This window comes from Octopus bimaculoides, chromosome 3 (genome assembly GCF_046866305.1).
Source record: "Octopus bimaculoides isolate indiv1 chromosome 3, ASM4686630v1, whole genome shotgun sequence".
In the NCBI taxonomy this organism is placed as follows: Eukaryota; Metazoa; Mollusca; class Cephalopoda; order Octopoda; family Octopodidae; genus Octopus; species Octopus bimaculoides.
The window spans coordinates 181,929-198,889 of record NC_142930.1 but is presented as its reverse complement, the minus strand read 5'-3'; the positions used below and the strand labels follow the sequence as shown (position 1 = coordinate 198,889).

At 36.1% G+C, this 16,961-nt stretch overlaps 1 protein-coding gene across 7 annotated transcripts in view; it reads left to right on the top strand.

Moving 5' to 3' along the window:
• Positions 1 to 16,473, top strand: part of LOC106883525 (kielin/chordin-like protein) — a 145,770-nt gene extending 129,297 nt beyond the window's left edge. For 6 of the 7 annotated variants that reach the window (XR_008263766.2, XM_089348426.1, XM_052966686.2 and 3 more), the window contains 8 exons: positions 45 to 201; positions 1,781 to 1,901; positions 6,438 to 6,540; positions 8,733 to 8,834; positions 9,260 to 9,424; positions 10,241 to 10,351; positions 11,872 to 12,052; positions 15,956 to 16,473. Coding sequence is in view for 5 of the 7 variants with exons in the window: in XM_089348426.1 (XP_089204552.1) it covers positions 45 to 201; positions 1,781 to 1,901; positions 6,438 to 6,540; positions 8,733 to 8,834; positions 9,260 to 9,424; positions 10,241 to 10,351; positions 11,872 to 12,052; positions 15,956 to 16,155 (1,140 nt within the window). In the remaining 2 variants the exon portion in view is untranslated. Of the gene's footprint in view, positions 1 to 44; positions 206 to 1,780; positions 1,902 to 6,437; positions 6,541 to 8,732; positions 8,835 to 9,259; positions 9,425 to 10,240; positions 10,352 to 11,871; positions 12,053 to 15,955 lie in introns of those variants that run through there. The other variant, XR_008263765.2, reaches the window with a different exon arrangement.
• The last annotated feature ends 488 nt before the right edge of the window (positions 16,474 to 16,961 follow it).

The following is a 16,961-nucleotide window of genomic DNA, read 5'->3' as shown; positions in this document are numbered from 1 at the left end:
ATTCAGTTGTGTATATTTATATGTATTTTTTGTTATTCCATTAGAATGGAGAAATATGGTCTGTAGATGAATGCACAAAGTGTGCCTGTGTAGAAGGCCGACCTGCTTGTAATACTCAAACATGTCCACTATTTGCAAATTGTGATACTGAAGAAGTACCTTTTGTGAGACCTGGATATTGCTGCCCCACTTGTCTAGCCAGTAGGTAATTTCATACGTTTTTGGAATGTATTAGATCTGAAATATATTTCACTGTCTTCTCTTTAACGAATGACTTTTCTCATTCATAACCTTATGCTTTTTGTACTCACAATATTTTACAATAATTTCTTTTTAATGTGACAATACATCTTGAATAGACACATCATCATCATTGTTTAATGTCTGTCTTCCCTGATGGCATGGTCAGATAATTCAACAGTATCTGACAGGCCAGATGATTGCATTGACCTCCAATGTATACTTTAGCATGGTTTCTTTGGCTAGATGTCCTTGTTAATGCCAATCACTTTACAGAATGTACTGGGTTTTTTTTTTATGTGGCACTAGCTCTAATGAGATCACCATGTAACTTGCCAGACAACACACCTTAGTAATATTTCCAGTCTGTTTTGCCATCCAATAGAATTCTGACATTCACTGCTGTCCTCAGTAACACAAAACAAAGTGGGATCTGTTGGGGCAAAGCAGTTTTGATTCAAGATTAATAAATTATCTAGGGAGTCATTTTGGCTGAAAAAAATCTTAGGCAGGCAATCTGATTTTGTGTAAAACTGAGAGGTTGAGTGAACTGGGCCCACTAGCACTCAGGATATTACCATCCCTGCACATTTTCAGCTTCAACGTTTAACCTCAAATTGTTTAAATCTAACATTTTTACATCATGGCAACTGTAATTATCACAGTTGCTGGCTCAGGCTAGTCTTCTAGTTAGTCTTCATTATTCGGTTTAACTATTTGGTTTCCATAGTCCTATTGAAATACACTACATTTGTTTCAGTTAGTTTTGAAAATAATGAAGAATTTAGTCAAAATCATTTTCATCATTAAGCTGGCATTTGAAATTGAATTAACATGAAATTTTGATGGCAGTCTTTAGAAGATTCGGTAAGTTTCTGTCATAGAACCAGCAGCAGTTGCAGGCAGATCCAAAAGGATTAAACTGTATTCATGCTTATTGCAAATCCTTAGCAGAGACCCACATTGCAGTCTTTTGTAGCTATTGTCCTATACAGATGGCTGGGGAGATAAAATAGTCGCCAGTTACCTTCTTTGGATTAACTGTAGGGTGGACATCTAACAGTAAAAATAATTGGTTGAATAAATAAGTCATCTTAACCTTTAAGTATGGAGAAATACTTAAAGCAGAGAATAAAGGATGTTGTAACGTGAGAGTGAAACACGGGCACTAGAGATAGAGAAGATTGGAAAAGACTTAAGAATAATGAAAGATTTGTTATTTTGCTCTAGATTGGTTCTGATCTCTAGCAGAATTATAGTTGGAAGCATTCCAGCTATCACCACTCCATCCTGTTTTTTTTTTATCAAACATAATGTATCTTGGAGTACATTTATCAAGTGTTTCTTTTTATTTTAAAGACAGTAGAGTATGATGGGAGGGAATTTTGGCTGTGACTTTTAGCATACTGGTCAATCATGTATTGATTCTTTATACGACTGATTAAGATTTAATTGATAAGCCATGTAAATCTGCAGCTTAGATTCACTTCCAGGACACGTTCCCCTACAACTTTATTTATTTTTTTTATTGTTTTGACAGAACCTTCCACTTGCATTCTGTATGGAAACAATCATTACAGAACATTTGATGGTGCCAACATTCATTTCCGAGGAGCGTGTAATTATATTATGGCAACAAATTGTGTCAACAACGACTTTATGTAAGTTTGGACTATAAAAGGCATATTTCATTGAAATGGCATTTCATCTATTTTTGTTGTTGTTGTTGCTATTATTGTCATCACTTCTGCTGCTGTTGTTTTTGTGAAAGTTTCTTGGAACTTTGCATGAGTGTATAGTCTTACACACACACACACTCTCTCTCTTTCTGCATACACACACATCCATGCATGTGTATGGTTTTGTGTGTGTGTGTGTGTGTGTGTGCACAAGAAAAATCTAATTTCTCTTTCCTTATACAAAATGTCATATTTTATAGTTAAATGATGAGGAACTTCAAATTTTAGTTGAATAGATCAATTTCCATCATATTAACCAACTGAAATATCTTAACCAGATTATTCCATATCACTAACTGCCTGCCATTTTTAACTGAACAAATATATAAAAAAAAACAAAAAAACATGAAGAATATTCAATAAATTGCCAAATAAATTATGAATGAACAGTTACATTTCTCAGTCATACGCTAGTCTCTAAAACATTGTTGGGTTTCGAGGCAAATGTATATTTGTTGAGATATTCCTAATAGGTGTAGGCATGGCTATGGGGTTAAGAACTTTGCCTCCAGCTCACATGGTTCCAGGTTCAGTCCCACTAAATGGAACTTTGAGCAAGTGTCTTCTACAACAGCCTCAGGACTAACTGAAGCCACTGAAAGCAGTCCATCAGGTACATACATGTGTGTGTGTGTGTGTGTATTTTCCAGTCTGTCTATTCATATATGTGTGTGTGTGTGTGTGTTTTCCAGTTTGTCTATTCATCCTTGCCTTGCTGTCACAATCAGATATAAACGAAGTGCACCATCATACAAGTGGTATCCTTTGTTTCCAATCTTCTATGAAAACATGTCTGGCCAGGCAGGAATGTTTCCTTGCTTAGAAACAGGTGAAAGGAAAGATTCTTAATGACGTGTGGCTAATAGGGTCACACTTGGATATAGGTGTAAGCATGGCCATGTGGTTAAAAAGTGGGCTACTATTCCCCCAGGGCTAACCAAAGCCTTTGATTTGGTAGATGGAAACTGAAAAAAGCCCTTCATGTGTGTGTACACATATATAGTCCTGAGATGAGATCCACAGATTCTCCATATAGAAGACATTTAGTAGTGCTCAAAAGACTCAAACTTAGACTCCAATGTCTTTACAGGGGATCATTACACAGGGTAAAGAAAGGCTATAAGAGGGAACAGGTTGAGTAGATATAGAGGAGAATTATGCAAATAAATTAGATACATCAAATATTATATTTAATATATCTAATTTACATAATTTGCCTATATGTGTATTTCAGTCTGTCTGTCTGTCACTCCTTATCTTGTCACATGCTAGTCGTAAATGTGTGTCACCATCATACAAGCACTATACTTCATTTCCAGTCTTCTATGAAAAACATGTCAGGTCATGGGGAACAGATGAGGGTTGGTGACAGGAAGAACATCCAGCCATAGAAATATCTGCCTCAATGAATTCCATCTAATCTATGCAAGGGAAAAATGGACATTAAAATGATAATAAAAAAAATTATCAACAGGCGCAAGCGTGGCTGTGTGGTAAGAAGATTGCTTCCCAACCACATGCTCAGTCCCATTGCATGGCACCATAGGCAAGTGTTTTCTTCTATAGCCTTGGGCCAACCAAAGCCTTGTGAGTGGATTTGGTAGACAGAAACAGAAAGAAGCCCAGTCATGTATATATATTTATGCGTCTATGTTTGTCCCCCCACCATTGGTTGTTAAGCAATGGTGTGAGGACAAACACAAACACATAAATATATATATTGGGGGTTGGCAACTAAGTTCCTGCCGTTTTTTTAAATTTAAACTTTTTAAAAGGTTTAATAAAAAATAGCAACTAATTAATCAATAATGTATTCACCCTTAGGGTTTACAACTTCTTCCCAACGTTCAACAAAATTTTCAATACCTCGTTGGTAGAAATCACCTGATTTTGACTCGAAATATTGATCCCACTAAGCTCTCAATTCTGCATCAGTATTGAACGAAACTCCCCGCATAACATTTGAAAGAGATCGAAAGAGGTGGAAATCCATGGGTGCCAAATCAAGAGAGTACGGCAGGTGTGGCAGCACTTCCCAGCCATGCGTTTGAATGGCTTCCTTGGTCATATTGGCAATATGAGGGCGGGCATTGTCGTGCAGCAGAAGAACTCCATGCTGCCGATTAGGTCTTTTCTCTTGAATAGCCGTGTTGAGTCGTTCCATCTGTTGAACATAGAGTTCTGCGTTGACCGTTTGGTTCCATTCAAGCAATTCGTAATGGATATTCCCTTCCCTGTCCCACCATATGCACAACATCGTTTTACGCAGATGAAGATCTTGTTTCACACGTGGTGTTGCTTGTTTACCGGAGCTAAGCCATTCCTTATGCTGCTTCATATTGATGTACAGGCACCATTTTTCGTCGCCAGTAATGATTCGGTAAAGAAATTGTTGCTTGTGTCCATGAGTTGAGCAGTGACAAGCAAGCAAACCAGTGGAATGTCTGTGGCTCATTGATTTTTGTTGTTGTCACTTAAAGCATGTGGAACCCATGCTCCATACTTCTGAACCTTTCCCATCAAGTGAAGATGCTTCTCTATAGCAGTGTGGGCGCATTCCATTTTCTCTGCTACTTCCCTTGTTTGACGAGAATTTTCATGCAAAAGTTGGTTTAATCGCTCTTCATCGAACTCGACTGGACAGCCAAAACGAGGTGTGTCTTTGAGGTCAAAATTTCCATTTTCGAACTTGGCATACCAATCACGAGCGGTTCTTTCAGCTATGGCACCCTCTCCATACACAGCACAACTGTCGTGAGCAGCTTTTGCGGCCTTAGAACCTTGATTAAAAGCAAAAAGAAGGAGGTGTCAAAAATGCTCGTTTTTCTTAACTTGACATTCCATTTTAATGATCTGAAAATAAACAAAAATTAACTAGAAAAAAAAAAGAAAGATTCCAAAATGATTCAAAAATAGAATTCTCAGAAAACAAAATAGATCCCAAAATTTAAATAAACCGCAGGAACTTAGTTGCCAACCCGATATATATATACACATACACGATGTGCTTCTTTTAGTTTCTATCTACCAAATCCACTCACAAGGCTATGTTCATCCCAAGGCTATAGTGGAAGACACTTGTCCAAGGTTCCACACAGTGAGACTGAACCCAGAACCATGTGGTTGGGAAGTAACCACATGGTATGTTTACATCCCCGTAACTTAATGGTTTGGCAAAAGAGAACAGTAGAATAAGTACTAGGCTTATAATGAATAAATCCTGGGGTCGATTTCTTTGACTAAAGGCGGTGCTCCAGCATGGCTGTAGTCAAATGACTGAAATGTGTAAAAGAGCAAAAATGACAATTTGAAAATTCTTTCACTAATATAAGTTGCCTAGCAACCTGATACGGATAATGTTTGAGTACTTTATGCTGTGTTACAAATTTGACATGGTTGTTATCCCATCAGGACTGAAGAAGTTGTTCATTTGACAGTCCATTGCATGTATGTGAGGAATTTAACATACCCTAGGTTTATAGCAGTCAGTTGTCACATTCAAAGCATAACACAGATCAACTTCTAAATCAAATGTCCAAGTCAGCTTGGATGATATGGAAACTTTGTACAGCACCGAACATTAAAATGACTTTTTCAGACCAATAGATATAGTTGAGTTCAGTATTGTAATTATGAAGCAATGACTTCACCGATGTCTCTTCACTACCTTATCTTTGCTCTTGCCAATATTTGATATATTTTTCCATGAAAAGTTGCTGAAATTGAAACATTATTTCATTCTTGATAATAAAATTCAAATAAGCTACTCATATGACTATCATGTTTTAAAATCATTCTCAGTTAAATTCTCCTTGCTCTCATCCTGATAATAAAATACTAATGAGACTGTCATTTTAAATGATATTTTAAACTGCCAAATCAGCGAATATGCTTCCTTTTTTTTCTAAAACCCTTAGATTCTTTCAGTTATTCAATAAGACCAGGCTTTGCTGAGGTGGTTCAATAAGACATAATTGAAGTTCTATTTTACAAATATTAGACTTCCTCCTCACTGCATGCTTCCATTTTTAATTAATTTGGAATTGACCTCCTTGCCTTTAACACCCAACACATCTGAAACCACCCTTGGACCTGTGATTCAAACTTTTTGTTTTAAAATGATCAAAATTAAAACGTTTTCCCTTAAAATTTCATGTTAATTTGTCCCAAAGTAACTTAATAATGACAAAGTTATTTTACCAAAATCTTTATTTCCAAATTCATTTGAAACAAAGGCAGTGTATTTAAATACTAATCTGGCAACAAAATGGTTAAATTGTATAATGATTGACTTGAAGACTTGCCTGGTGCAAGCAAAATTAATTTTAAATGATATAATTTATTTTCTGTGGAACTTTTTACTGTTACTTCATTTTTCTATTTGGTTTTCAAGATTCTTGATGTTAGACATGTTGTTATTATTATATTGTTGTCTTGTTTTCTTTCTGATTATTAAAGGGTGGAGGTTCAACATAGAAGTTCCTATGGAACATCACCTCAGAATCTCACTGTCAGATTTGCTGGGTTGGAAATAAATCTAATACCAAATAATGGCATCACTGTAAGTATTAGTTTTGTATTCCAGACAGATATTCCCATACACCTATTGTCTGTTAAGGAAAGGTGTTTTTGTTTGTATGTCCATAATAGAGCATGAATAGGCACCCAACCTTGTTTTGAGAATACCAGCTTGAATCTGAGAGAGAGAGAGAGAGACACAGAAATATTGAGAGACCTTATACCAATGTTGTGCGCACACACCCCACAATCCCTATTATGATATCTGAGAAGCAAAGCTTTCTTTTTAAAAACAATATAATAATTGTTGTGTTTGTTGCAATGTTTTTGGTTAGTAAAATTTTTAGAACTGAAACTGCACATAAAAGGAGAAATACATGTATATACATACATATACAAAACTGTACCCCCTCCCAAACTCCATTATTTTCTTCGATTATACTATTATTTCTCTTTGATGCATTCCCTAATAAGAATATTGTACTACACCTACTAATAACTAATTCTGTTATAAGTATGTACATGCATGTGTATATGTATATATGTGAATGTATATATATATATATATATATATATATATATATATATATATATATATATATATATATGCATAAATTAGCCCTGTGCACTTGGAATATCTTATAAAACTACGACGAAGCCTAGAAACATACCCAAGTAACTTAATTTTATCTCCAGATCACTACAGTACACTGAAAAGATAGAAATAACGTATGGGGTACTGCAACCTCTTGGCAAGAAACTGCAATTTTAGCAAAACATATTAAGCAACACTAATAATAAATAAAAAAACATAAACAAACTTTTGACGGTTTTATAGACATTTCAAAATTATGATGCTAGGTGTTTCCATTATTTTGTCCAACCCCTGTATACATATATATATATATATACACACACACACACACACGTGTGTGTGTACATATATATGTATGTATATGTATATATATATATATATATGTGTGTGTATATATATAGGGGCTGAACAAAATCAATAGAAAAACCTTATTAACTGGAAAGTTCTATTACTTGATATGGAGTTGTTTCACCTTTGGAATCAATCACAGCTTTAATACATCCAAGTAATTGGTTTGTGCAATTTTTGAATAGTTCTGAAGAGAATTTTGTGTCATTCTTGAAGTTCATTTTTCTTTTAGTGAAAAATGTTAGAGAGAAGTGGCTTTTCACTTGCTTAAAATGCATCATAAATGCTTGATTCTATTGAGTTAAAATGATTGGGGCTGGGAGTAATCTATGCAGCCTCTTTCTACCATACAGAACAGCTAAAAGGCCAAGATAATTCTGTGATATGGCTGCCTGTGTCAGAAACACTTCTATGCTTCCCAATGAGAGCCAAACTCTCAGGGTTGAAAGCTTCTTTACGCTTTATTCAGACATGGACTTGTGCTGAAATAAGGAAGAAGGGTAAATGATAATTCATCAAAGATGATATTATTCCATCCAGCCATTAACCACTTCTGATAATGTAGACAGTGTGGATGGGGAACAAGAAAGGTTTAGGAGTTTGCAACCTTTCCATAGTATCTGACTTTATGGAACTCACAACAAACTGTTTTGATTGACAAACTGGTGGTTTAACTCTGCTGTAATTCAATGGTTCTTTGACATTTTGTTATTCTGCAGTTCCTCTCTGTGAGCTTTGCTTTCCATCCAGAATCATGCTTACTAGAGCTGGTTTTACCTTGATTTCGGAATGCCAAACTGATTTTAGAGACTGTATTTCTCATTACATTAAACAGTTCAGTGACTGAAACTCTGCTCATTTGTGCTCTTCAAAAATTAGATTTGTCAAGCGTTTTAACTTATCTAAATATAAATATCTGCTAAAACAGTGGAAAACATTGGGTTCTATCGCGAAGTACAAGGCATACATAATGCATATGCAGACTAGAACAGTTTTGAATGTATCATTACGAGTTAAAAAAATATAATTAAATAAAAAGTTGTGTTTCCATTATTTTGTGTCTCCTTGAAATTGCTCATAGTTGTAAACAAGTATGAGCAATGTCATTCTAATAGACTGCAAAATCACGTCTGGCCATAGAGAAGTATTACCTTGCTTGGAAAAAAGGTGAGAGGTGGTGACAGGAAGCGCATCCTGCAATAGAAAATCTGCATCAATAAACTCGGCCTGACCCATGCAAATGTAGTCAAGTGAGCATTAAAGCAACAATGATGATTATTTTTCCTTTATAGGTTGATGGGGTATACACTGAGCTACCATTTGGACACAACAACGATGTTTTTGTCGAGAAAATTAACAGAAATCTACTTCTCCAGACCAGCACTGGAATGAAGGTAGTTTGTCTTTCAAATTTTGTTGGTCATTTTTTGTTTTAGTAAAACTATTTCATGATTTATTTACTTTTAAGAACAAGGAAGATTTGTTTGTTTTTCAAGAATATTTATTCAAAACTATTGACTTTCCAACCAAGTGATTTCAAAAATAAAGATTAATTTTTTCCAGTTCTCCACGTAAACATGTTAAGGCTGTTTGCAGTTTGATAGACTGGAAGATTATTACCTCATTTGGAAACCAGTGGAGTTTGAGAACAGGAAGGGTTTTAGACCATAGAAAACTCTGACCCATGTGTGCATGGGAAAAACAGACATTAAAACAATGATTATATATAGTAATTATTAAGTTTGTAGCTTGAATGTGAATTGATATTTAACTAAGTTAATAATCAATATTAATTTTGCTTTTAATGTTGTATTGACAGTTAGTGTGGAACGGGGAAGGTTTTGTTGAGTTATATATCTCACAAACTTACCAAGGAAAAACTTGTGGCCTTTGTGGAAATTTCAATGGTTCCCCAGATGACGACTTGTTAACCACCGAGGGCAAGAAGACAAGTTCACACGAGATTTTTGCAAATGGTTGGAAGGTATCTATACTTTCATTATTGTCTTTATTTTAATGAAAACAATTATCAACTAACTTTCTGTCTTTGAATCCTTAAACATAATAATGTAACACTTTCACATTGATGATGTCAGTATAAAGAAACGGACTGTGTTTAGCTGTAAGTAATTAATTTTTCTCTTCCCAACCCCTGCAGCAAGATGCCACTTTCTGTCTCATTTGAACCTCTTAACACCTGGCATAAACTCACCCCACTCAATACTATGACCCAACTCGTTTGAGATACCATGCATTGCAATTTACTTGGTGACCTCACTAGCGCTATCAAAACTGCGACTTTTACTCTGTAAGGGAGGGCATCCATCCATAGAAACCATGCCAAAAACAGGCATTGGAGCTTGGCAGATTCTGTCATGCCAGCATGAAAGATGGACATTAAAGGATGAAGATATTGGTTTGACTTGTTATACTTACTTGCCTGAAAAAAAAAAAAAAAAAATTCTTGCAAATTTCTTTTCCCCAACTAAATGACCTTTGGTCATGTTGAAAAAAATATTTGGTTGTAAGGTTAAGAAGTTTGTTTGGCAACCCCATGGTTTCAGGTTCAGCTCCACTGTACAGCACCTTGGGTGACTGTAGTGAAAGCTGAACACTGCCTTGTGTGTGTGTGTGCACTTGTCAGTCCACCATCATTTGACAACTAGTGTCAGTCAACGTGATGCCATATAACCACAGTCTGGAACAAAAGATGAAGTGTAAATTTCAAGAAATAACTGTATTTTTGCTTTATGTTTGCAAATAAATTGCTTTTCTGCTTCTTTACTGTTCTATTTTTTAGACAAGCATTCAACCAGAGGAAGATTGTGAAGAAACTACCAATGTACATCCATGCAGTGAAGTTAGTCCTCGATTAAAAACTTTAGTGGAATCTAAATGTGATATTATCAAAGTAATGTATTCATTCTTTATTTTCTGTGACAGTTTAACTGGTTTCAATGTTAGTTGATAGAAGTACTTATATATATATATGTATATATATATATATATAAAAAAATTTTAATTAAGGTACTCAGAAACCTGGATGTTTGTACATTTACAGATTTTTATTAATGTCACATATTAAATGAAGTGCTTTTCACCTAGTCGTGTATGTTTTTCACTCCTCCGATATGTGCTACTTGGTGAAGAATGGAGTTTGATTTAGCAACCCTCATTTGCACCTCTTGCCGTGAAGTAGGTTAATCTGGGACTCTCGGCAGGAAGAGGTCCAGCTTTGATTTTAAAACCCCTACATCTACTTTGGGCAGGTTACTCAGGCTCTTTGGGAAAATATTAAAAAGCTGTGGGCCCCTGAATCCCAAGCTGTTGCAGTAACTGGTCCTGAAGCGCGATGGCATTGCTGGGATCTTTGGCACTATGCAGTGTCGGCCCGTTCTGGCATTGGTGTAGCTTTCAATGCCAAAATTTGGCACAATTCCTTCCAGGATCTTCCAGATGTATATTACTGCATACCTCTCCCGCCTTCTCTCCAGGGAGTAGAGTCTTAGCTGTTTCAGCCTTTCCCAGTAGCTGAGCAGTTGCAAATAGACAATCCTCTTTGTGGGCTTCGAATTTTTCAGCATTAAACTGCATATTATTGTCCTCAGCCCATCTGTATATTGAGTCCAACTCCTGCTGCAGATATGCAACATTACTGGCATTCTGTATTTTCTGCGAGACTTTCATATCGTCTGTGTAGCTTGCAAGGGTGGCTATCTGGGCACTTGAGGGCATATCTGAGAGGGCGACTATAAAAAGCAATGGTCCCAAGACAGTGCCCTGTGGAACACCGCTCATTATTTGTGTTTTCATAGAGGTGGCTCCATTAGCCACTACTGCCTGACTTCTATCTTTCAGAAAGTCATGTAACCACTCTCCAAGTTTTCCAGCTATGCCAAGATCACGCAGTTTGTGGCATATCACACCATGATCCACTTTGTAAAAGCTTTTGCAAAATCAAGGTATATTACGTCCACATTTGAGTTGTTGAGTAACTGCCTCAACACCCAGTCGTAATGTTGTAAGAGCTGGGTCAGGCAGCTCCTACCTGGTCGAAAGCCATGCTAAGTATCACTCAGCAACTTGAAATCCCTGTGGCTGCCAGTCTACTTCATAGCACGACTGCAAGCAGTGTTGTGTGTACCATGAGTTTACATGTCAAACAAACACCAATTTGTATTGATCCAAGATAAAGTAGAGTTGTTGAATGGAATGGGTTTCAGTACATAGGCTGTGGGGCATTGGTTCATCTACTGTTTCTGATATTAAGAAGCAAAGGGATAAAATACTGAAGATCACAGATGGTCTGGCAAAATGTTTAATTCATTAAGGTTTTTGGAACCAAGGATAAGAGAAACTTAGAGTTGTTCTTGTATTTATAGTTTTATGTTAATTCTCATCCCACTGTACCTTTTTTTTTTTTTTTTTCAGAGTACTGTATTTTCTAAATGTCACAAAGCAATACCTCCTGAACCATTCTATTTCTCTTGTGTTCATGATATGTGTGCCTGTACTTCCAAATCAGAGTGCTTGTGTGATATATTGCAGATATATGCACATGAATGTGCTAAAACTAATATCAGGTTGAACTGGATATCACAGACAAACTGCCGTGAGTTGATATTTATACATTTCTAACAATTTAAACTGAAAAGCAAATTATTTTGTACAACTGCTTCCAGAAAAGATTAAAGAGCCCCTTCTGTTATGAATGACCATGAGATTGCACCTAGAAAGTTACCTCCTGAAGCACAAGTCCCGGCAAGGTTGTTTATGGAAGACTAGCAATCGCCCATACATAACTAGCATCCCATCTCTATGTTATCCAAGGGAAAGGCCAATAAATACAGTGATGTTGCAAATCATTTCTACAGCTGAGTGAACTGGAGCAGTGTGAAATAAAGTGTCTTGCTCAAGAACACAACACAAAGCCTGGTCCAGGAATTGAACTCACTACCTCATGATTGTAAGAACGATGCTCTGAGACATGCACTTTCAACAGCTTGTATAACTATTATATATTCAATATGTGTGTGAGAGAGTCTCTTTCTTTTTCTCTCTCTCTATATATAGTGAGAGAGTGAGTGGTATATTACAGATATCTACATTTCTCTCCAACTGGTCCAGCTCTCTTTAATGCCATACCAAAATATGTCAAAACAGAAATGGATCCCATAAAATTCAAAAGTTCTCTGGACCAATTTTTTCAAGAAATCCCAGACCAACCTCCTACATCTGGATATGTCTCCAACAATAATAACTCTTTGCTAGAGTGGGGTGGTGGCTATGGTGCCCCATATATAACTAAAAGATTTCACCAGGTGGTGCTATTAAGTTTGACATGGCCGAAACCTATCAAAGTTAGAACTCCACATAGATTATCATCATCCAACCAGCTTCCAGTATAGTTTTTTAAGTAGTTATGATAAACAGAACATATGTAGGGAAAGATTAAGATAACCCCAAGTACGGATTATTAGTCCCTCCATACGTTTCCACATTTCAGTGATTTGGAGCTCAGCATCGGATGTTCCAAGTGTATTTGGATGTCTAATGGCAATGGACCATCAAGGAAACATTTTATTGCATTGTGGTGTCTGACTTTAATATCTCAAGTAACTTATAAGTATTTGGAGAGGAAAGCAAGTGATGGAGAGTGAAAAAAATTGGGAGGGAAGAAACTGAACAACAAAGTAGTGAACAGGAAAAGAGTAAGCAGTGTGGCAAACTGAAGTTAAGGGCTTTAAAAGAGGAATGTAAGGGTCAACGAAAATACAATGTTGATTTACTAAAACACAAACACACCCAAATAAAATACAGAAAAGCATCATCATGCAAATCAATGCAAGTAAAAAGGATGCAAGGCAACACAATAGAACATACTTGGTCGAAAATTAAGGATGCTTTTATTTCATCATTAGAAGAATGCGTAGGGTGTGTAAACAAAAAGAATAAGACGTGGATATCACAAGAGATACTAACAGCCATAGAAGTAAGAAAGAAGCTGAAGGAAAAATTACTAAAAATTACTATTTCGAAAATTTAGCAATGACAGCAGAAAGTGCAGCCCAGCGCCAGAACATGAAAGAGCTGTACAACACAACTAAATTACTATCCGGGAAGAGAGTAAGAGTAGAAAAGGCAGTAAAAGGGAAGAATGGCCGGATGCTAACATCAATTCTAGAACAAAAAAATCAATGGAAGGAGCATTTTGAAGATTTGCTCAATAGACTACCTCCAGACACAATAGCCAACATTGCGCCAAGAAATTAGGATCTTAACATCAGCCTTGACCCACCGTCCAAGTTTGAAATAAGAAAGGCTATACAATCCTTCAAGAATGGGAAAGCAGGAGGTGTAGACAATATTCCAGCTGAAGCAATGAAATCAGCTATAGAAATAGCGGTAGAAATGTTTCATCCATTATTTTCTAAGATATGGTAGGAAGAAAATGTGCCTAATGATTGGAAAGAGGGACTCATCGTAAAATTGCCAAAAAAAAGGTGATTTAAGTGTTTGCGGAAATTATAGAGGGATTATGTTATTATCAACTCCCGGAAAAGTTTTTAACAGGATACTTTTGGAGCAGATGAGGACAGCAGTTGACAAATTGTTGCGTAAAGAACAAGCCGGATTTAAGAAGAACCGTTCATGTGTAGATCAAAATGCCACTCTTCGCATCATCTTAGAGCAAAGCGCAGAGTGGAATGCACCACTTTATATTAATTTTATTGATTTCGAAAAAGCATTCGATAGTATAGATAGGGAAGGATTATGGAGAATTATGCAGCACTATGGCATACCAGACAAGTATATATGTATAATAAGAGCAACTTACCAAGGAATGTCATGCCAAGTCTTACATGGATAAATTCGAAGTAAAAACAGGAGTTCGACAGGGCTGTATACTTTCTCCCTTTTTATTTCTACTAGTTATAGATTGGATTATGAAGGAAACTACGATTGAAAGCCAAACAGGCATTGAATGGATGGATGCAGAAGCTCTAGAAGATCTCGACTTTGCAGATGATATAGCACTACTTTCATAAACATATAAGCCAAATGCAAAATAAAACATCAAAATTAGAAGCAATAGCTGCCAAAGTAGGATTGAAAGTCAATCACGACAAATCAAAAATTATGCGTGTTACTGAAGAAAACAGTGAATGTATTAAACTAGAAACCGGTGAACTAGAGGATGTAGCTGAGTTTATGTATTTAGGTAGTAAGATAACTTTGTCAGGCGGCACCGACGTAGATATTAAGACGAGAATAAGTAAGGCAAGGACCGCTTTCCACCTGTTAAAAAAAGTATGGAGCGCAAGTGTAATTTCAATAAAGAACAAAATAAGAATTTTTAACACTAACGTAAAAGTGGTTTTATTGTATGGGGTTGAGACATGGTGAACAACAGTTAAGTCAAATAAGCAAATACAATCATTCATCAACAGGTGCTTGCGTAGTATACTTAAAATCAGATGGCCCGAATACATAAGCAATATGGAGCTATGGCAAAGAACGAATCAAGTTTCGATTAGGGAGCAAATATTTAAGTGGAAGTGGAATTGGTAGCACAATTAGAAAAGACACACCAAATGCAGCGTAAAGTGCTTTACAGTGGAATCCGGATGGATATAGAAAGAGGGGTAGGCCTAAGAACTCGTGGCGTAGATCAACACAAAAGGAACTAGAGAAAGGGGGACATTCATGGCAGAGTACAAGTACAGAAGCGAAAAATTATGCGACATGGAATTCAATTATAAGTGGCCTATACTCCACGTTGGAGGGTTAAAGGCAAGAAAGAAAGAAGAACTAGTGAATGAATATAAATAAACTATATAAATTAAATGAAGATCAGTGAAAAATAATGTAAATAGGGGAGGAAAAGAAAAACAGGAAGTGTATGAAAAGGAGTGGATAGAGGGGAGTGTATTGTGATGGTCAGTATTTCAATTCAGTTCTTGAGGAGGACGACAGCTGGAGCTGCAAAAGTATGAATAGGTTACGACCCTATGTAAAATTGGTAACATCAATGGAAAGATATCTTTTCATTTATTTATTTGGTATTACAAATTATGCATCCCTCTATCCTCTCCTTCAAACTTCCTGTTTTTTCTATCGTTCACCTATATTTTTTCACTAATCTTCTAAATCTACACAAAAAATGTGTTTCTTTATTTACTTTTATGTTTCTTATCCTGTTTACATTTCTTTCTCTTGTTTACTTTCTTTCTACTTTCTTCTCTAAATACTTATAAGTTACCTCTACATGTCTGACTTCATATCTCTGTAACAATGCAATGATAGTGCTCCCTTCCTGATCAATTGTAGTTAGACATCCAAATGCACTTGGAACATCCAATGTTGGGTTCCAAATAACTATGATGGAGAAACATACATTGTTTTAATACTTTCCTGTTCTGACATCAAATCCTCCCTTAATAAAAATTATGTCCATATATCAGCTGCCAGTATATTCATATTTTACTTATTTTTTTTTCTTTTCACACTTTAGTGTCCAACTGTGAAGAAGAGAAAGGCTTTATATTTGATGATTGTGCCTCCCCCTGTCAGCAAACCTGTGACAATACTGATTCTAATGGGAAGCCTATAAACAGATGCTTTAAGCCTTGTATTTTAGGTTGTCAGTGTTCATCCAATAAAGTGCTGCATGATGGCCATTGTATTAAAGCCAGTGAATGTCCCAAAAATTAAAAGATTAACCAAGAGAGAGACTTTACAGATTTAACCAGATTATGGTAATCTCATTTTTTAGTTCCCACCTAATTTAATTATGTGGCATTTACTACTAATGCAAGTTTTAAATTAACCTTCTCACAAACGTGCTAACAGCCTCCCTTTTAAGTTTGTCTTCAATGAGTTTTTAAATCAGTGTTTTCCAGGTGTTTAAAAAGACAGGTTCGTATTTATAAAGATGGTTACATTGTTAATTTTTATTTTTACCTTTTTTTTTTTATATATATAATTTTTTAATTTTTAGAATAACTTGAATAAATACTTTTGTGATCTGAACATTTTTCTTTTTTCATGTCTCTAATTTATACTGACTGGAAGTGTGGTGGTAGCAGGGAATTGCATCTGACAGTCAGAAGAGAAGCTAGGAGACAAGTTTACTTAGCCAGAGGGGAAGCAGATAAGAAGAAATTTGCCAATGTTTTGCATTGTGAGGACCAGAGAAGGGACTTGAAGTGTTTCATATTGCAAGACAGTGTGTGAGAGAAAAGTGTGATATCACAGGAGAGAAATGTGTCCACATGGATGACAGTTCACTTGCATTTAATGATGCTGTAAAGAGAGAGGCTTGGACACACTACTTAGAAAGGTTGTTAAATGAAGCCAATGAATGGGAGAGAGAGTCTGCCAACAGAGGGACCAGCTATCCGAACTGACAGTACCTTGGTAGATAAAGCAATTAAAAGGTATGAAGACATGGAGAGCCCTCAGTCCATCAGGAATCAGGTGGTGTAGGCTGTAGTCTAGTTGCCCATATAGCTAACCAA